At 53.6% G+C, this 16,242-nt stretch overlaps 6 protein-coding genes across 6 annotated transcripts; 3 read left to right on the top strand and 3 right to left on the bottom strand.

The window, feature by feature from the left end:
- Positions 1 to 4,228: 4,228 nt before the first annotated feature.
- On the top strand, positions 4,229 to 6,268 carry GUITHDRAFT_145499 (hypothetical protein; the record flags this gene model as incomplete). The annotated part of the gene is made up of 11 exons (XM_005823677.1): positions 4,229 to 4,319; positions 4,369 to 4,410; positions 4,723 to 4,817; positions 4,864 to 5,024; positions 5,094 to 5,161; positions 5,568 to 5,602; positions 5,652 to 5,717; positions 5,757 to 5,873; positions 5,924 to 5,993; positions 6,123 to 6,215; positions 6,264 to 6,268. The coding sequence occupies 11 exons, from the start codon at positions 4,229 to 4,231 to the stop codon at positions 6,266 to 6,268; spliced, it is 843 nt and encodes a 280-aa protein (XP_005823734.1).
- An 835-nt stretch (positions 6,269 to 7,103) lies between these two features.
- GUITHDRAFT_165655 (hypothetical protein) lies at positions 7,104 to 8,627 on the bottom strand (the record flags this gene model as incomplete). Its single annotated transcript, XM_005823676.1, has 10 exons — positions 8,542 to 8,627; positions 8,133 to 8,172; positions 8,028 to 8,075; positions 7,927 to 7,981; positions 7,842 to 7,883; positions 7,751 to 7,795; positions 7,650 to 7,702; positions 7,455 to 7,596; positions 7,192 to 7,295; positions 7,104 to 7,148 (listed from the first exon to the last, which is right to left on the bottom strand). Exons 1-10 carry the CDS (start codon positions 8,604 to 8,606, stop codon positions 7,104 to 7,106), a joined length of 639 nt encoding a protein of 212 aa, XP_005823733.1. The 5' UTR covers positions 8,607 to 8,627.
- A 126-nt stretch (positions 8,628 to 8,753) lies between these two features.
- GUITHDRAFT_117050 (hypothetical protein) lies at positions 8,754 to 9,482 on the top strand (the record flags this gene model as incomplete). The annotated part of the gene is made up of 3 exons (XM_005823675.1): positions 8,754 to 8,839; positions 8,908 to 8,987; positions 9,037 to 9,482. 3 exons carry the CDS (start codon positions 8,754 to 8,756, stop codon positions 9,480 to 9,482), a joined length of 612 nt encoding a protein of 203 aa, XP_005823732.1.
- A 205-nt stretch (positions 9,483 to 9,687) lies between these two features.
- GUITHDRAFT_117049 (hypothetical protein) lies at positions 9,688 to 10,601 on the bottom strand (the record flags this gene model as incomplete). Its single annotated transcript, XM_005823674.1, has 5 exons — positions 9,688 to 9,807; positions 9,885 to 9,953; positions 10,000 to 10,152; positions 10,197 to 10,284; positions 10,339 to 10,601. The coding sequence occupies 5 exons, from the start codon at positions 10,599 to 10,601 to the stop codon at positions 9,688 to 9,690; spliced, it is 693 nt and encodes a 230-aa protein (XP_005823731.1).
- Positions 10,602 to 11,185: 584 nt separating this feature from the next.
- GUITHDRAFT_158657 (hypothetical protein) lies at positions 11,186 to 12,332 on the top strand (the record flags this gene model as incomplete). Its single annotated transcript, XM_005823673.1, has 2 exons — positions 11,186 to 11,235; positions 11,294 to 12,332. The coding sequence occupies 2 exons, from the start codon at positions 11,186 to 11,188 to the stop codon at positions 12,330 to 12,332; spliced, it is 1,089 nt and encodes a 362-aa protein (XP_005823730.1).
- On the bottom strand, positions 12,317 to 14,989 carry GUITHDRAFT_158656 (hypothetical protein; the record flags this gene model as incomplete). Its single annotated transcript, XM_005823672.1, has 17 exons — positions 12,317 to 12,573; positions 12,622 to 12,664; positions 12,714 to 12,758; positions 12,902 to 12,969; positions 13,021 to 13,051; positions 13,136 to 13,200; positions 13,253 to 13,300; positions 13,362 to 13,419; positions 13,475 to 13,554; positions 13,601 to 13,649; positions 13,706 to 13,781; positions 13,868 to 13,953; positions 14,001 to 14,033; positions 14,079 to 14,126; positions 14,176 to 14,231; positions 14,364 to 14,507; positions 14,557 to 14,989. The coding sequence occupies 17 exons, from the start codon at positions 14,987 to 14,989 to the stop codon at positions 12,317 to 12,319; spliced, it is 1,620 nt and encodes a 539-aa protein (XP_005823729.1).
- Between the last annotated feature and the right edge of the window lie 1,253 nt (positions 14,990 to 16,242).

The following is a 16,242-nucleotide window of genomic DNA, read 5'->3' as shown; positions in this document are numbered from 1 at the left end:
AAGCCTCCGTATCAGTTAAGTTTGGGGGACAGCAGTCCGTGCACGAAGGCTCCGGCGGAAATCATGCACGAAGGCTCCGGCGGAGTCTGTTTGCCCCTGCTCTGATCAGAGCCCAGTCGCACGTTGAGATTTGTATACGGTGGCGCTCCAATCTTGGCAAGTGCTCCCACTTGATAGCTCCACCAGAGCACTACCTTGCTCGTTGCCGTCTCCAAAACCCCATCTCAGTACCATCAGTCCCTCAAGCATACAGGTCCCATGGCGACACAACAGCCTCCTCACGCTACAGGACCCTCCGTCCTCATCCAAGCTCGCCCTCGTGCCTCCGACCAACGCAGGTACATCCGCCTTGACCTCCTCACCATCTCCTCCCTCTTCCACCTCCGACAGGTCGAGGCCGCTCGCATCCTGGTAAGAATGTCCCTTGCTGAGAGAGGAGGAGAGGAGGGGAAACAAAGAGGAGGGCAGGAGCTGACGGGGAGGGCAGGGGATCTCGCTGACGTCGCTGAAGAGCGCGTGCCGGAGGCTGGGGGTCGAGCGATGGCCGTACACGCGGGATGCAACATCTCCTGACCGCACAGATGTCTTTGAAACGCCTGCGCGACACGTGACAGGATCAGAGCCAGACGTCGCCGCACTTGGAGCATCTCCGAGCGAGCAAGGATATGGTTTGCAGCAAGCGAGTGAGAGTAAGATAGAGAGAGGGTGGATGGACTGGTATCTGTCGTTTCCTGTGGATGATAAGGCCTCTAGCTGGGACGGCGAAGGATTTGAGGGCAATCCCCGCAAGCCCAGTTGGGACGCACACCACAATGACGCCCACGATCAAGATGTGAACGATCCGTGGAGCATTGGGAATGTAAAATATTCGTAGTATAGACTCTACTCTTACATGGTCTGAGACAACACAATAACGCCACAGCGTCTGCCCTGTAGAGCATGGCAGAGACAGGTGTCGTACATGCGAAGAAGCAAAGTCATCTGGGCTACCAAAGTGATTGGGTGGCCAGCTGTCTTGCCGGTCCGACGACAAACCGCGCGTCCTTGATATAGGAGCTCAACGCCGACGGCAGGATATACAACTGTCGTCAACATGGGGACAACTAGGGCATGGACTCTTGGCAAACTAGCTTGACAGTAATCCAATGACATCTCAACGCAGTGCAAGTGGAAGGGTTGAAGATTGTCAACCCTTCCACCGAGATACTTGCGGACGAATGTCTTGGCTGCTAGGGTCTGACGAGCATCGCTGTCTTCAAAGTCCACCGCAGCTGATCGGATGCGCTTCACTGCATGAGGGCATGCGCCCAGTGGGCTGGAGCCCAGTGAGATGTCAAGACAACCAAATTGCAGTGACTGAGTACACATGGGAAAGGAAAGGGTCTGGATCAGCAAACCATGTCTTGACCAGGAAGTAGTCAGCCAGTAGGTGCTAGGCCGGGATATGATCAGGTGGGTGTTGGGTGAGACTATCTCTCAGCATTCACGATAGAGCAGCTGACAGGTCAGCCTGTGCTAGTCATAGTTGTATTTGTGATTTCGCGGATGTCTCGGTAGAGTCAAGGATGAGTGTCTTCATATACGCAGCTATCTTCCTGTCTAGTCTCATTCAAAGGCCAAATGTCGCACTGGCCAGTACCTAGGAGGTTGTAGATACGTGCTGGTCATCTAACTTCCTCCGGACGGTCCTTGTCGCTGATGATCTTCCTGCTGCTGTGAGCAATCTCATCCCGGAGCCTTGAAGCTCCGGGCCAGTCGGAACCACCGGCTGACAGGCTGAGAGGTAGGTAGAGGAGAACTCCAGCACAACTGAGGATGCAAACACATGAATGTCGTTTGTTGCGGGTGAGTGAGGATCGACGCTTCCAGCTCGTGATCATAGGCAGGCTGCGCAGCTTGTAAGGCAGCTGTTGTACTATCACGATGCTTGATTTCGCACGGTGGCAGATTGAGCTACAGCATGTCTCTTTGTCATCTTCTTTACTTGCGTCGAAAGTTAACCCGATTGATAGGGGAATGCTTCATGGAGACATCTTAACCTCCCCTTCCCCTTCCTCTAAGGTCTCTTCCAGTGGAAAGGACAGGTACCAATCCATCCACCTGTGCTCCCTCTCTTCTTCTGCTTCCAACTCTGCGTCTTGCCCTTGCTTTTCACTTGTCAATCCCTGCCCCGTGCCCTCCTCTTCCCTAGCTACTCCTTTAGCTTCCTGCACTGCCTCCCGCGTGTACGGCCATCGCTCGACCCCCAGCCTCCGGCACGCGCTCTTCAGGGACGTCAGCGAGATCCCCTGCCCTCCCCGTCAGCTCCTGCCCTCCTCTCTCTTCTCCACCTCTCCGCCTCTCCTCCACTCTCAGCAAGCGACATCTTACCAGGATGCGAGCGGCCTCGAGCTGTCGGAGGTGGAAGAGGGAGGAGATGGTGAGGAGGTCCAGGCGGATCTGATCACGTTGGTCGGAGGCACGAGGGCGAGCTTGGATGAGGACGGAGGGAGGAGCAGGAAGGCGTGTTGAAGTCATGTGCATACACGTTAGCAGTGGAGGACGAAGCTGAAGATGTCTTAAAAGCACTCCACAGTAGTGGTGGGGCGTATTCGGGGGATACGAAAAGAAGTTTGTTCATAGTTCTTACAGTCATCAGGATGACATGTGATCGACATGAACCGTTGATTTTTGATAGTCAGATGGAGGAATGGCCTACTCAGAGTCTGATGGGGGAATGGCCGCCTAAAGCTGGCTGGCCCCCTTAATGATACCGTCACTGACTCAGTTCAAGCTACCCGGCGTGGGCCGTTCCCTGCCGCCCGGCCGCCCGGCCGCCGGGCCGGGCGGCGCTCGGAGGCTGAATCCTGCCAGTGCCTCGTTGCAAAGTCACTTTCGGGTCTGCCGGTGTTCGCGGAACACAGATTAACAATGGTGGGAGGGCTTCTCAAGCTCATGCTAGGTTTGGGGATGGCGATGGCGGTAGGAGGCTTCGCGAGGATGGAGGAGGGCCGTTGTATGCGAGCCGCCTGCTGCTGTCAGCATGGCCGGGAAGTCTCCTTCTTCACCCGCACAGTTGCTCTCCGAGGAGGTGGAGGGAAGGAAAGCTATCATATTCTGGTGGCTGCCAGGATAAGGCCCATGGTCGGCAGAGCAGCTTCAGTAGGTATACTCTTGTACATTCTCTTGCAACGCTCTGCTGTGACGGTGGTGGGCTAGCGGGAAAGTCCGTCGTTCTGCCGCTCCACCAGGAATGTCTTGTTGCTCTCAACTGACAGCTGAGAGATTTGTGCAGAGGCTCAAATTGATACAAAGTAGCGAGGCCTGTAGTCCTCTAGAGGTTTCCTCCCTCCCTCCCTCCCTCCCTCTTTCCTTCCTGCCTTCCTGCCTTCCTGCCTTCCTGCTTGCCTGCCTGCCTTCCTGCCTGCTTGCCTGCCTGCCTTCCTGCTTGCCTGCCTGCCTGCCTGCCTGCCTGCCTGCCTGCCTTCCTGCCTTCCTGCCTTCCTGCCTTTCTGCCTGCCTGCCTTCCTGCCTGCCTGCCTGCCTGCCTGCCTGCCTGCCTGCCTGCCTTCCTGCCTTCCTGCCTTCCTGCTTGCCTGCCTGCCTTCCTGCCTGCCTTCCTGCCTGCCTGCCTGTCTCCTTCCCCGCCCCCTCTCCCTCTTGCATTTCCTCCCAATCCTATCGTTTCTCCCCTTCTTCCGTTTGCGTCACTAGAAAGTTGTCTCTCCCTCTCTGCTCGTTTGCTTGCACTGATGCCTGTGACACTCTGCAGGCAAAGCGATTGTTATGGGAGTCACGGGGAGGAAAAGAAGACCCATGGCAAGACGCTGAGATTTCTGTGCTGACTGCGAGGAAGGAAGGGATGCAGAGGTAACTTCTTCGCAGGAAGAGGAGGGGAGTATGTGCACCAACAGGAGCGAAGGCTTCATTCCCAATGAGGTCAGAGACTGTGATGTCCTACCTGGCGTCTGATCGCAGGGCAGGCTGATCGCAGAGTGGAAGCGTGTATGCTATGGGTGAGAAGTAGCTTTCAGTGGAGAGGGCTGTTGGGTTGATGAGGCTGGGATACCAACTTCAGGTCCAAGATGGAAGGAACGGGAGCGTTCTTATGTGCTGTCCAGGCACGTCTAGACGCGTGCTTACTCTGCACGGGAAAGTCTGACATTCCTTCCAGGATCAGGAGTTCGTCCCTTCTCCCTTGACCATGTACTCGATTGCTGGCAGTGCTCGCACCGAGAGCTAAGCAGTAATGACGATGGCAAAGGTGCACGGGGAGAAGTCGAAGCAGGAGGAGGTGTACGAGGTCTCCGGTCGACCATTCGTTGATCGCTTCCTGCAAGGTCTAGAGCCTCTGCTTTCTGCGATGTTATCTAACAACAACACTGTCAGGTCAAGACGCTTGCATCATGGCGTATGGACAGACTGGATCTGGTGGGAACTTTAACAACTTTTCCTTGACTGCAATCGCTGCCTGCTCCGCAGCTTTGGTTGTAGTGTGGGACCTGGTTCTCTTCCATGATGAGTTGAATTCACCCACTTTTGTTCTCCACATCTTGATCGATGCAGATTTCATTGTATGTTGAGCCCTGACGCATGTGATCTTAAGTGACATTCATGTCAAATCTCATATCCCCTCTTCTCTAAATCTGATATCTTCTGTCTCTTAAGTTTCATGTCTTCGCATTATCCCTGATCGATGATGGTGGGTGGACTTTGACGTCTCACATGCAAATCTCACGACAGGCAAGACATTCACCATCTTTGGCCCTGAGGATGAACACGTCGATCCTTTCGGCTGTTCTGATTCCTCTGGTGTTGTTCCCCGAGCAATACAGCAGGTTTACCGTCAAAGGACTTTGACACCTAGTGATACAAATTTCAAAGATTTTCAAAGCCAGAGAACAAAATTTAGCAACAGGCGGAGGATTGCTAGAATATTCATTGTCGATGGTAGAGGTGTATGGAGATGAGATCATCGATCTTCTTGGAGAAGAAGAAGCAAAAGACGCCAAGAAGAAGGCTCTGTCTCACGTGGCTGTACTCCGGTAAACTCTTTCAAGGACACCACTCCAGGGTACTGAGATTGTTTGCTTCACAAGTGGACAAGGGTCCAGGCGTGTCCAGAACCTCGACGAGTGTGCGAGATTGCTTCAGCTGGGCTCGCAAAGAAAAACGAGAGCAGGTGAGATGCGATAACAGTTTCTCATCTCGGGTTTATTGTTGTTCTCATCCAGAGACGGCAATGAATCTCAAGTCTTCAAGGGCCCACACCGTCATCATAGTGCATCAGTCAAGGGCAGCTCAGGATGAAATGAATGATGGCTCATCCTGCAGGAACGTTCTGTGCTTAGTTGACCTCGGCGGAGCAGAGCAAGGTGTTGTCTTCGTTGCTCCTTCTCTCTTCATCCTCGATGCTCCCATTCCATTTACATGATGAGCTTGACGATGCAGCCTGTGATCACAAGTGTGAAATTCCATGACTTGATGTCTATGCTAATGTTGCGATGTCCATCCCCGAAAATTCGATGCCATGCTGCTTTCTTACTAGCGTATTGAACTTTTCTGACCCTCCTTCTGCGCTGTATCAGTTTCAAAATCCGTTCTAGCATCCGGGTCTCGAAACGTATGACCCTTGAGCTCTCCCCTGTTGCCACATGTTCACACACTGGCAGGTTCCAAACAAAGGAGACAGGATTCAAGAGGCTATTTACATCAATCTTGGCCTATTGGCGCTTAAGGTTTCCCAGCAGTCTGACCATAGTTTGACTCGTTGACAGTTGAGAATGCAGAATTGTGTTCGGGCGCTGGTGAACCAAGACCCCTACGTCCCTTACTCCAACTCAAAACTCACCCTCCTCCTCCGACGTGCCCTGGGCGGCAACTGCGTGACTTCAGTGAGATCATGCTGCACGTGTAAAAAGCCTTTCATGACTTGGGACTGCAGGTGATAGTGACTTGTGCGTGCGAGAATCAGAATGCGGCGGAGACGATAGAGTCACTACGTTTCGGAGAAGGTGAGGGGGAAGGGGCATGTATAAATTTCAATGCACGACCTGCACGATGAAAGAAGTTGTCTGACTTTCTTCCTGGCTGTCAGCTGTTTCTGCTGTCAACAACACCATCATGAACAGCAGGTCTTGCAGGTCTGCGGCTGCAACTCTTCCTGACCCGCAAACACTCGCAGCATGGTCGTGGCCAGCGCAGCTCTCCAAGAGCTGGAAGCAGAGATATCAGCGGTGAGCTGCTCTAATTTTCTTGTTTCATGCAGCTCAGCTTCGGTTCAGGTTGAAGAAGCCATACGTCACAAGGAGCGGTGGGAAACTGTCGACACTCAGCGTCCCGCGGAGCATCAAATGGTTCTGTCCTCCTCCTCCTCCTCCTCCTCCTCTTCCTCCTCCTCCTCCTCCTCCTCCTCCTCCTCCTCCTCTTCCCGTCTCCCCTCGCTCTTCCCGCTCTTCCCCTCTTCTCACTCCCCACTTCCCATGCTCCTCCTCCTCCTCCTCCTCCTCCTCCTACATTCATCTTCTTTCGAGTGCGTCCTGATCTCAAAGATCACGGTGACGTTTCACAGACGGACGAAGAAGCGAGCATGGAGACAGTAACGACAACGAGAGTGGTGCTTCCAGACCTCCGACTGCTCCTGTTCCTACACCAAAACCACAAAACAACCGCAAGAACCTGCTGCTGCTGCTGATCCTCCTTCTCCTCCACCACCTCCATCTCCATCTCCTCCTCCATCTCCATCTCCACCCCCTCCTCCTCACATGACAATGATCACCACCACTTTTACCCACCTCCACAACAATTCCAGCTCCAGTTCCAGCGCTATCGGCATCTTGCTGTTTTTCCAGCCGTGAATGCGCTCGAATGATGACAGTACTCCTTAGGTCGGAGCGGAGGAGGAGAGAAAGCAGCTTGAGCGACTGCTACTGCGCAAGCACATCCTGACAGGAGCCAAGGTGTTGGCAATTGCCGGATCAATACTTTCTCTTTCGTCTGATATGAAGTTTCCAGTGAAAGGGGAAGGAGTAAAAGTCGAGCAGCGAGCGAGTACGAGCACTTGGAGGAGCGCGAGGGAGAAGAAGAGGCTTCAGTTCGTTAGTTTTTAAAACTTTGCTCGAAACTTAGCCTGACTTTCTCTCGGTCAACGTGCGTCTTAGCGAGCTGCTCTACAAGTCAAACCCAGTCCCCCACGGATTCAAACTCCCTTACCTCTATCCTCCGGCAGTTCTCCGCATGCATCTCAATCTCTTCCTCTGTCATCTTCCTCACAGGCAGGTACGTCATCCACCAAGGCTCCTCCTCTTTCAGCTCCTCTGCGAAGAAAGCAATCATCCTCTCCATAGGAGCAAGTGGAAGAAGGAAAGTCAACAAGCCTCTCCCTCTTGTTCTTTCTCCCTGACCAGCCGTGTCCCTTTCCCTCCCTCCTCCTCCTCCTCCCCCCACAGTCACCACACGCACGCCAGCAGCAGCACCTTTCAGGGTCAGGATTTTCTTCCTTTTCAGGCTTGCTAGCTCGTCGAGGTACTCGTTGTACGTCAGGCTTCCCCTTTCATAAAGACTCTGCAGCTCTTGGATCGGCCTATCGTTCTTTCTCCTCTCGTAGATGCTCTTTCCCTGCCCTTCCCGTCAGGACTCTCAAACACTCCATCGCCTTTTCCTCTCATCACCACTCGTAATCTCAGAGCATCCAGGAGCCCCCCCCCAAAGAATAACCCCATTCCTGCCCTGCCTTGTCAGGGAACCGTGAACCCCGAAGTACCTCCCTCACCGCCGACCCCTCCAACCACCAACCCGTGAGTTGTCAAGTTCTTGGCTGCAGTGAAGCGTGAGCCTCTGCACGACACTGAAGTGGAACTTTCCTGTCGACAGCATTGCGCCCAGGATGTATCCACTGATGCTTCCTGGTGCGATGTAAGGCTCACGTTGTTCCCTCCAACTCACAACCCGCAAAGAAATGGTTCAGCGCGTCCTCGGTCTGACGCTGCTGCGCGAAGTAATTCTTGCATGCCAGCGTCAGGAGGAGGAGGCAACAAGTAATGATCCACCTTGGTCGGGCAATACACGAGAGTGGCTATGGCTGCGCCGGTCATACCCTGTAAGCTGGCAGTCAGCTTGGGACAAGGGAAGCAATGGGCCCATCAAGAGTTTACAAGTTTTGGGTAGGAGACGGGGGTGTTGAACGAATGGCTTCTGCAGAAGAAGTTAGAAGGAAATACCGTTATCAGCCCTCCAGTTCTCCTCTCCATCCAACTTTAGCTCAGTCTAGGAGTCCTTCGAAGCTACCCGTGCTCAAATCCACCACTGCATGCCCATCCAGCACGCACATTCGCATCCACCATGCTGCACTCTTAAGGCTTTGTCTTCGCTTCGCCCAGTCTCCAATCCTTGCTCTGTCCCTCACCTACTCATCCTATTGACCTCTTTTCTTCGCTTCTTCCTCCCTCCATCCCACCTAACTACCTGCATGCCTCCAACCTTCCTCCGTCCATCCTTCTCCCTCCTCCTCCTCTCCCCCCTGCTCCTCCTCCTGCTCCTCCTCCTCCTGCTCCTCCTCCTCACATTATCTTGCCGATGGCGGCGGAAGTTGCGGCACCCCAACCCGCTTCCTTGAGCTTCTCTTCCATGGGCAGAATAACCCGCACCCCGCATCCCCTCTCATACCAGGATTTTTAAGGAACCGCAAGAAATTTCTGACAGAAGGAACCGTCTCTGCAATTGTCGTCGGCGGCATGCAGCGGCTGAGCCAGTGCGTTGCGCCTATGCTGCGGATGATGGGCAGGACCTTGCAAGCTCCTCCGACCCCTCATGCGCCCCCCGTGAACATTGCCATGTCTGCCCTGAGCATGATCAGCCGAAGGTATGCCTTGTGTCGCTCGGCATACTAGCTTCGCCGTCGATTGAGCATAGTTTGATTCGTGCTGTTAGGTGGGCTACGAAGAAAGCAGGAGGATCCTCGAGGAACGGGAGAGACTCTCAACCAAAGATGCTTGGAGTGAAGAAACTAGGTGTGTACCTTCACTCCTATGATCCCTTGCCCGCTCATGTTTGCTTCAGGAGGAGAGCAAGTAACGGTAGGCAACATCATTATCCGACAGCGGGGGACCAAGTTCAGACCAGGAGACAACGTCGGTCTTGGGAGGGATCACACGATCTTTGCTCTCACTAGCGGCAACGTACGCTTCGTGTGGGGTGGGCTCAGGAAGCAGTTCACCGTCAGTGTGGTCCCCCACAAGCAATTTGGCGATCTTTGCTGCCATAGGGCGTTTGAGGCCATGAAGAAGAATGCGTGTGACAGGGCAATGGGCTTCTTGGGACAGGCCAAGTTTGCATACGGCCTAGCTGAAGGTCAGGACAGAGAAGAAGGGCTCAAGAAGCTGGGAGAGGTTTTGACGAAAGTGAAGGCGAAGATCGCAGAGAAGAATTTGTTTTTGGTAGGACCAAGTCCCATTGTTGAGGGGGGCGAGCAGTCCATCGCTGAGAAGGCGAAGTCGGCGGTGTGAATATAGATGGGATGGTCCTGCTAGCAGGAGAGTTTTCACTTTGCACTTGATCATGCCTGTAGGAAGTAAACCTGATTTGAGAAAAAGTTGGCACCCCATAGCAATTTCATTGTGTTGTGCTCGAGTAATGATGGAATGCCTCATTCACCATCCTCTTCTTCATCCTCCTCCAATGGTTGCAGGGCACCAACGGATCTAAGAAGGTTCAAAGATCATTGGCGTGTGACAAGTTGTTGTTGAAAAACCTGAGAGCTTTAGCGAGCAGTTTCTTGCCGTCTGGTTTTGCCATTCTTTCGTAACCTCCAAATTCTCGTAGAGTTACTATCTGAGAGTTGGTATCAGCCAAACGGCAACAAGTTTGAGTTGCAGAAAAGATTCAATGCGCACGAGGCATTGTGATACCTGCTTGACGATGTCATGCTTATGATATACCAAGATGGTCGGCAGATGTGCTTCAGGGTAGTTGGGGATCTTCAAGCAACATCAATTTGGACGGCTCATTGAAAATCATGCTGACCGCGTTCGAGTAGTATATCCTCGTGAACTTTGTGTTGGGGTTCTTCTTCGCCATCTCGGTCAACATCTCATTCACAAGCTCGCAGTCGGCTCTTCCATCGCGATACAGGTAAACAACCACAAACAGACTCTCTGTTGCCGCATCCGTCACTTCCTGCGACAGCCAATTGAGACGAGCAACATGGTGACATCGCTGACCTGTCGGAAGGAGTCTGCCGAGATGTTGTAGACTTCACCGAACTTGGCTGCCTTGGCTGCAGCTTTCATCTCTTCGAGCCTGCGCTGCCTGAAAGGACAAGATCCATCTTCAGACCCGCCCTGCACGCAAACCAATCGCAACCTGTAGTTCTCCATGAATGTCTGCTCGTCTTCGTCAGCTTCGTCGTCTTCATCACCCATTTCCATCGCCCTTTGATTCCATCTCCTCTCCTCTTCCTTCTCCTGCTTCTTCAGAAGATCTCCTATCGCTCTCGTCTCCTCCTCCAGATCCTTCAAGTAGCGATCGCTCCCCAGCTCAGTATCAAGGTTTCCATACTTCTTCTGCAGCTCGTCCCACTCTGTGGTGTCGTAGCAAGCGTTCTCCTTCCTGAGCAGCATCGACATCACAACAGAGAGCAGAGCAATACCAAGAGGGAGTACCTGGGATGATACATGTTCAAGCGATCTCCTCCTCCGTAGCTTTCCTTCTCCACTACCTCCTCCCCTTCACTTGCCCCCTCCTCTGCTTGCTCTTCCTATCCTCACTCCTGTTCTCTCCTGTCCTGTCCTGTCTTTGCTCCTCTCCTCTACCCTCTATCCTTCGCTCGTTCCTTCCGCTTGCTCTTCAGTTGTCTCCGTCTGCGCGCCTGACTTACCCCACAAATCTCGTGTCCCCCTTCTTTGGGGCCCCCACCCTAGGCTGGTATATTCTATAGCAGAGGTAATAATAAATATGCAGGTATATGCCCTCTTTTGCTCTCCGTTGCCCTTCGCATGACCCCCTGCGCAGTTTCCTTATCTTTACCAGGATCGCTTCCCTGGTGACGGGATGCAGGGAGGAAGGAAGAGGAGGGAGGAGGGAAGATGATGCGGCAGGAGCGATAGGCAGAGTCGTCATGGCATCACGCGGGTCCAGCTGCTGCCCCGTTGACGCTGCTTGAGGCTCGGATCTGCTCCACCAGTCTCCTGCCAACTAGCGAGATGAAAGCATGGTTGGTCGTGTGTTGCATGCTGCTGCTCAAGACTTGTCGCGTCTCCTGTGTGGATGACTGTCCCAACAAGGGCGAGAGGAGGGTGGATTTCACCGAGCAAGACAGGGTCCTAGTGACCGGAGCCGCGGGCTTCATTGGAATGAATCTGATACAAGGGATGATCCTGCCAAAGGCAAGCGGAGGAGGAGGGTTGTCGCCGAAGCAGGTGGTGGGGATAGACAGCCTGAACACGTACTACAGCAAGACGCTCAAGGTGGCACGGAAGGAGATCCTGGAGCAAGGGGGGATCATAGTCCACCATGGCAACCTCTGCGACGAGGAGCTGCTTCAGCGCATCTTCTCGAGCAGCAACTTCACGCATGTTGTACATCTTGCAGCTCAGGCTGGGGTTCGCTACGCCTACTACAAGCCCTACGAGTACGTCAGCAACAACTTCGACTGCTTCGCCGTCCTGCTTGAGACCATTCGCAAGCAGTGCCCCAAGTGCTACCTCGTGTACGCCTCCTCCAGCAGCGTCTACGGGCTGAACAGAAAGAAACCTTTCTCCGAGAGCGACCGGACGGACATGCCAGCTGGGTTCTACGGAGCCACAAAGAAGAGCAACGAGCTCCTGGCCTTCTCCTACTACAACACCTATTGCCTACACTCCACCGCCCTTCGGATCTTCACAGTGTACGGCAGATGGAATCGACCGGACATGGCAGCTTACATGTTCACTCACAACATTGACAAGGGGCTGCCCATCAAGCTGTATGAAGGAGGGAGGATGGCAAGGGACTTCACCTTCATCGACGACATCGTCTCAGGCATCCTGTCCGCCTGCCAGTTCAGGAGCCACCGAGACGCTAACGGCTGTTTCCGGCCAGAGACTTTCAACCTGGGCAACAGCCATCCTGTGCCCGTCCGCGACTTTATCCGCTTCCTAGAGGTGATTCTGGGCAAGAACGCGACGCTGGTTGACGCAGGTTCCAGTCCCAGCGAGGTAGAGGAGACGTACGCAAACATCAGCAAGGCTGGAGCGCTGCTGGGGTGGGCGCCCAGGACGGGGATAGAGGAGGGACTGAGGCACCTGGTGCAATGGTACAAGGAGACGGAGGGGCATGAGCAGTTTTTGCGGGAGGGAGATTTTCATATCAACGATTGAAGGACATGGTAAAAGCCACCACCTCGGCCCCATCGCGTCACTGAACCCAATCGAAGGTTCTCTTGACAGCGTCCTCCCATTTCATCTTCTTCATCTTCCGCGTCTCCGTGTCCATCTGTTGGCCACTCAGCAAACTCTGATGACGTCAGCATCGCTCCCAGTCCCACCTTGGACTGGAAGAAGGTGTAGTCGCAGGTGTCGCTCTGAACCTTCTCAAGCTCCTGGATGTTCTTCCACACGCCTAAGAGGAGAAAGTGAGATGCAGCATGAGCAGTGAGCCTTTCCTTACCAACTGCCAGTCCAGCTGCCAACGCAGCACCCAGAGCAGTGACCTGTACACCCGTCAGGCTCTGACACTCGAACGTCACAGCAGCTGATAACCTCCCGCATGGCTGGCCGCATCACGGTGGCTCCGAGCACATCAGCCTTGTAGTATGACAGGATGAGCTGGAGAAATAACACGAAAGGAAGGACGAGTTTGAGGGTGAGGAGAGAGCTGCGGCACTAGAGCCGGGCAAGAGGACGAGGTTGAGGGTGTTTGGGAGAGGAGGGGAGGTTGGAAAGATTACCTGGAACTCCATGAGGACGTCGTTGGCTGTCATTCCACCATCGACTTTCATGCGGGTCAGCTGAATTCCTGAGTCTGTTACTTGTCAGCGTTGCGATGGCAGCAGACTTGGCAGCGAACCCTTCATGATGGCATCAACCACATCTGCGGTCTGCGTAGAGTAAGGGGCCCAAGGAGGAGAGGGAAGGGGAGGAGGGAGAGAGGGAGGGGGAGGGAGAGCGCAAGGTATCTTCACCTGGAAGGCAACGGCCTCAAGGAGCGCGCGGACAATGTGAGCAGATGTGGTGAACTGAGTAAGACCTTTCAGAAAGAGTTCAGCGCCTTCCAGGCATTGTTCATGAAACAAGTTGACCGAGAATCGCACCACGGGCGCCTTCCTTCCAGTATGGAGCAAACAAGCCTGAAGGCAACAATGAGACTCGGAAGCAGAGGAAGTAATTTGACATGGTTGACAGACTTGCCTGAGAATGCTGGGACGAAGTAAACCCCGCCTGTGTCGGGGACGCTCCGGGCGACCTTCTGATGTCCAGCTATATCAGAGCCGGACAACCCAAGGTCGATATAAGAGATTTACCTCGCTCTCTTCCGCGTGCTCGAGAAACTTCATGTTGTCTCGCAACCAGCTCACGCCAACTCCAGCAATAGCGACGGAGCCTGCCAAGAGGTCACAAAGGACTGTTGGGGAAGGCCGAATGGATGCCTTCAAGTGCGTAGATGGCTGGTGCGTCTGCTCCCAACTGATAGCAGACCTGAGAGGAACAGGGAAATGAGAAGCGATCAGCACTTGGACTGAAAGGGCTCGAACCGTGGACAGGAGGCCGTTATTGGAAAATGAAGGTTTCTCTCCCGTGTTCATCAGCAGGAAGCACCCTGTGCCGTACCTGATCAGGTGAGTCAATGGAACATAAGCATCACCAAGACTGCGACCAAAACGGAGATTCAAGAAATTAGCATCCCATGATCTTACGTGTTCTTAGAATCGCCAGGATTGAAAGCGCAATGCCCAACGCATGCGGACTGCTGATCGCCCAAACAGGCAGCAACAGGAATCCCCTGATCCTCCAATATCGGGACAGGTAAGCAAAGCCAAGCATTGTCACCTTCAATGGACCATCGAGAATGTCGCCGTAAATCTTTTCAGCAACTCAGGAAAAAGCGACAGGATTCAGGAGAGAAACCTCGGCAGAACTCTTGATCTCAGGAAGGATGGACATTGGCACTCCGAACTATCGAAACATCAGTTGCATGAATTCGGGGCTGACATGTTGCATGGACCTTCGAGCAGACCTCTTCGTCCCATTTGAGAGCTTCAAGGTTCATGAGCATAGTACCTGCCCAAAACTTTAGAGGCACTGCATGTAGTTGCATCACATGATGCTCAAGGCAAGGAGTTTAATATAAATCGTCTGTATCTCATCATTTTGTAGAAGGAGAATCAAATCATAGCAAGGCACGCGTCTTACGGCATGCGTTGGTAACATCAGTAACATGTTTGCCCGTGAGATTGTAGATCAACCAAGAGTCAACCGTTCCGAACATCACTTCTCCTCTCTCTGCCTTTGCCAAGATCTCAGGAAAGGTATCAAAAAGCCATTTCAGCTTTACGCCTTAGACCGAACACAGTGAGAAACAACGATTGGCAACCCCAACCTTCACCTGAGAAATAAGTGCTGATAGGCAGACCACACTTCCTTCGAAACGCGTCTCTACCTCCGTGTGCGTTGGCAAGATCTTCACAGGTCTTAGAGTTCCTGGTGTCCAACCAAACAATGGCATTGTGTAGTGGCTTGCCAGTCTTCCTGTCCCAGATCACCGTCGTCTCTCGCTGGTTTGTAATTCCCACTCCCTTCACCTCTTCCACGCTGTGGCCCAACCGCTGCAAGTCTTTCACAGCTTCCTCAATGCAGAATCTCACGTTGTCAATGATGTCACGGGGATCCTGCTCGCACCATCCGGGCTGAGGAAAGATTTGTTGCTTCTGCTTCTGCGCCTTGGTGACAACTTTCCCCTTCTGGTCGAAGATGATGCATCTGCAGCTCTGTGTTCCATCGTCGATGGATCCCACGAAAGGAGGGGAAAATCCCGACATGGCAACAGGAACCTTCGTCCTCCATCCTCGAGGAGCAGAAGGATTTCTGCTGCTCAAAACCCTGAGGAACGCTGCATCCCTCGAAGGGGAGAGGTTTGAGCGATGACCCGGCATCGCGCGTTGCAGCCCCACCACCGGGACGAAGGCAAGTGCGATCTTGGGCAGTAGGAGGAGGAACAAAAGATTGCCACATAAGCGCCTCTGCGACATCATTGCAGCTGGTCCCTGGTGCAATCGTCAAGTAGGAAAACACTTTTGTGGCGAAGCGAGCATGTTATGCGGTTGACGGCCATCCCAGTCAACATGCAGGCACACGGAAGCAGCTTTTGATGATGAGATGCAGATGAAAAGACTGAGACAGCAGAAGCAGCAGAAGGTAGTAATGGAGGAGAGAAAGGAAGCAGGAGCAGGAGCAGGACGGAGCCGGAGCAGGAGCAAGAGCAAGTGGTGCAGGAAGAGAGCGACATTGAGCATGGAGATGAGGAGGGATGGTTGGGAGAGGGAGGAGGGGAGATGGGAGAAGGGGGGGGGGGGGGGAGGGCGCAAGCGCAAGCAGGGGAGCAGCTCGTGGATGGTCGCAACTTGCAAGCCATTGCGTCTCGTTCGAGTCGAGTGCCCGACCAACTTCAAAACATGGCTCTCATAGTCTCTTTACTCAATGTTAAGTTAAAAATCAGTACGAGGTCCAAGCCCCTCCCCGCCGGCCGCCCGGGCCCGCGGCCCGGGGACCGGCCAGCCTCGTCACTCCGATACGGTCTGCGGCCCGGGCCGGACTCCGGAGCTCAATACTATCACGCATGGAATGTGCGACAGTGTCAAGGTCACTGAGCCTCCTCGACTCTCCGAGCTGATTGTCCTCGTGTACTGATCGGATCAGGCTCTCCGGCACTGACTCGGAGCGGCTCGCAGCTGACTCTGAGTCACCCCGCCATCCCATCACACAGGTAGAGAATTCTTCTGTGGATTTTTCATTTTCCAATCGTTGCGAACAGGTAGCACATGATAAGCCTGGCCCTGAGTGATTGCGAACTAGATTCTGCATGGTTGCAGCTGAAGCGTATTCTAATACAGTGTTGAATCGGAAGATTCCGGGACCAAGACGTTTTTCCACGAAGACCTCCCGGATCGTCATATGCTGGATGGAATGTCATATTTATGAGAGATGTTTCACTCTGCCACATGACTTGTTCACATCATGTTTGAACTTCTCCGCCTTTGAACGATGCATCTCTTGTTGCATGAATTGTTGTCAC

The sequence above is a fragment of the Guillardia theta genome, assembly GCF_000315625.1.
Source record: "Guillardia theta CCMP2712 unplaced genomic scaffold GUITHscaffold_104, whole genome shotgun sequence".
In the NCBI taxonomy this organism is placed as follows: Eukaryota; class Cryptophyceae; order Pyrenomonadales; family Geminigeraceae; genus Guillardia; species Guillardia theta.
Note: the sequence above shows the minus strand (reverse complement) of the source record. Positions and strands in the feature narration are given on the sequence as shown.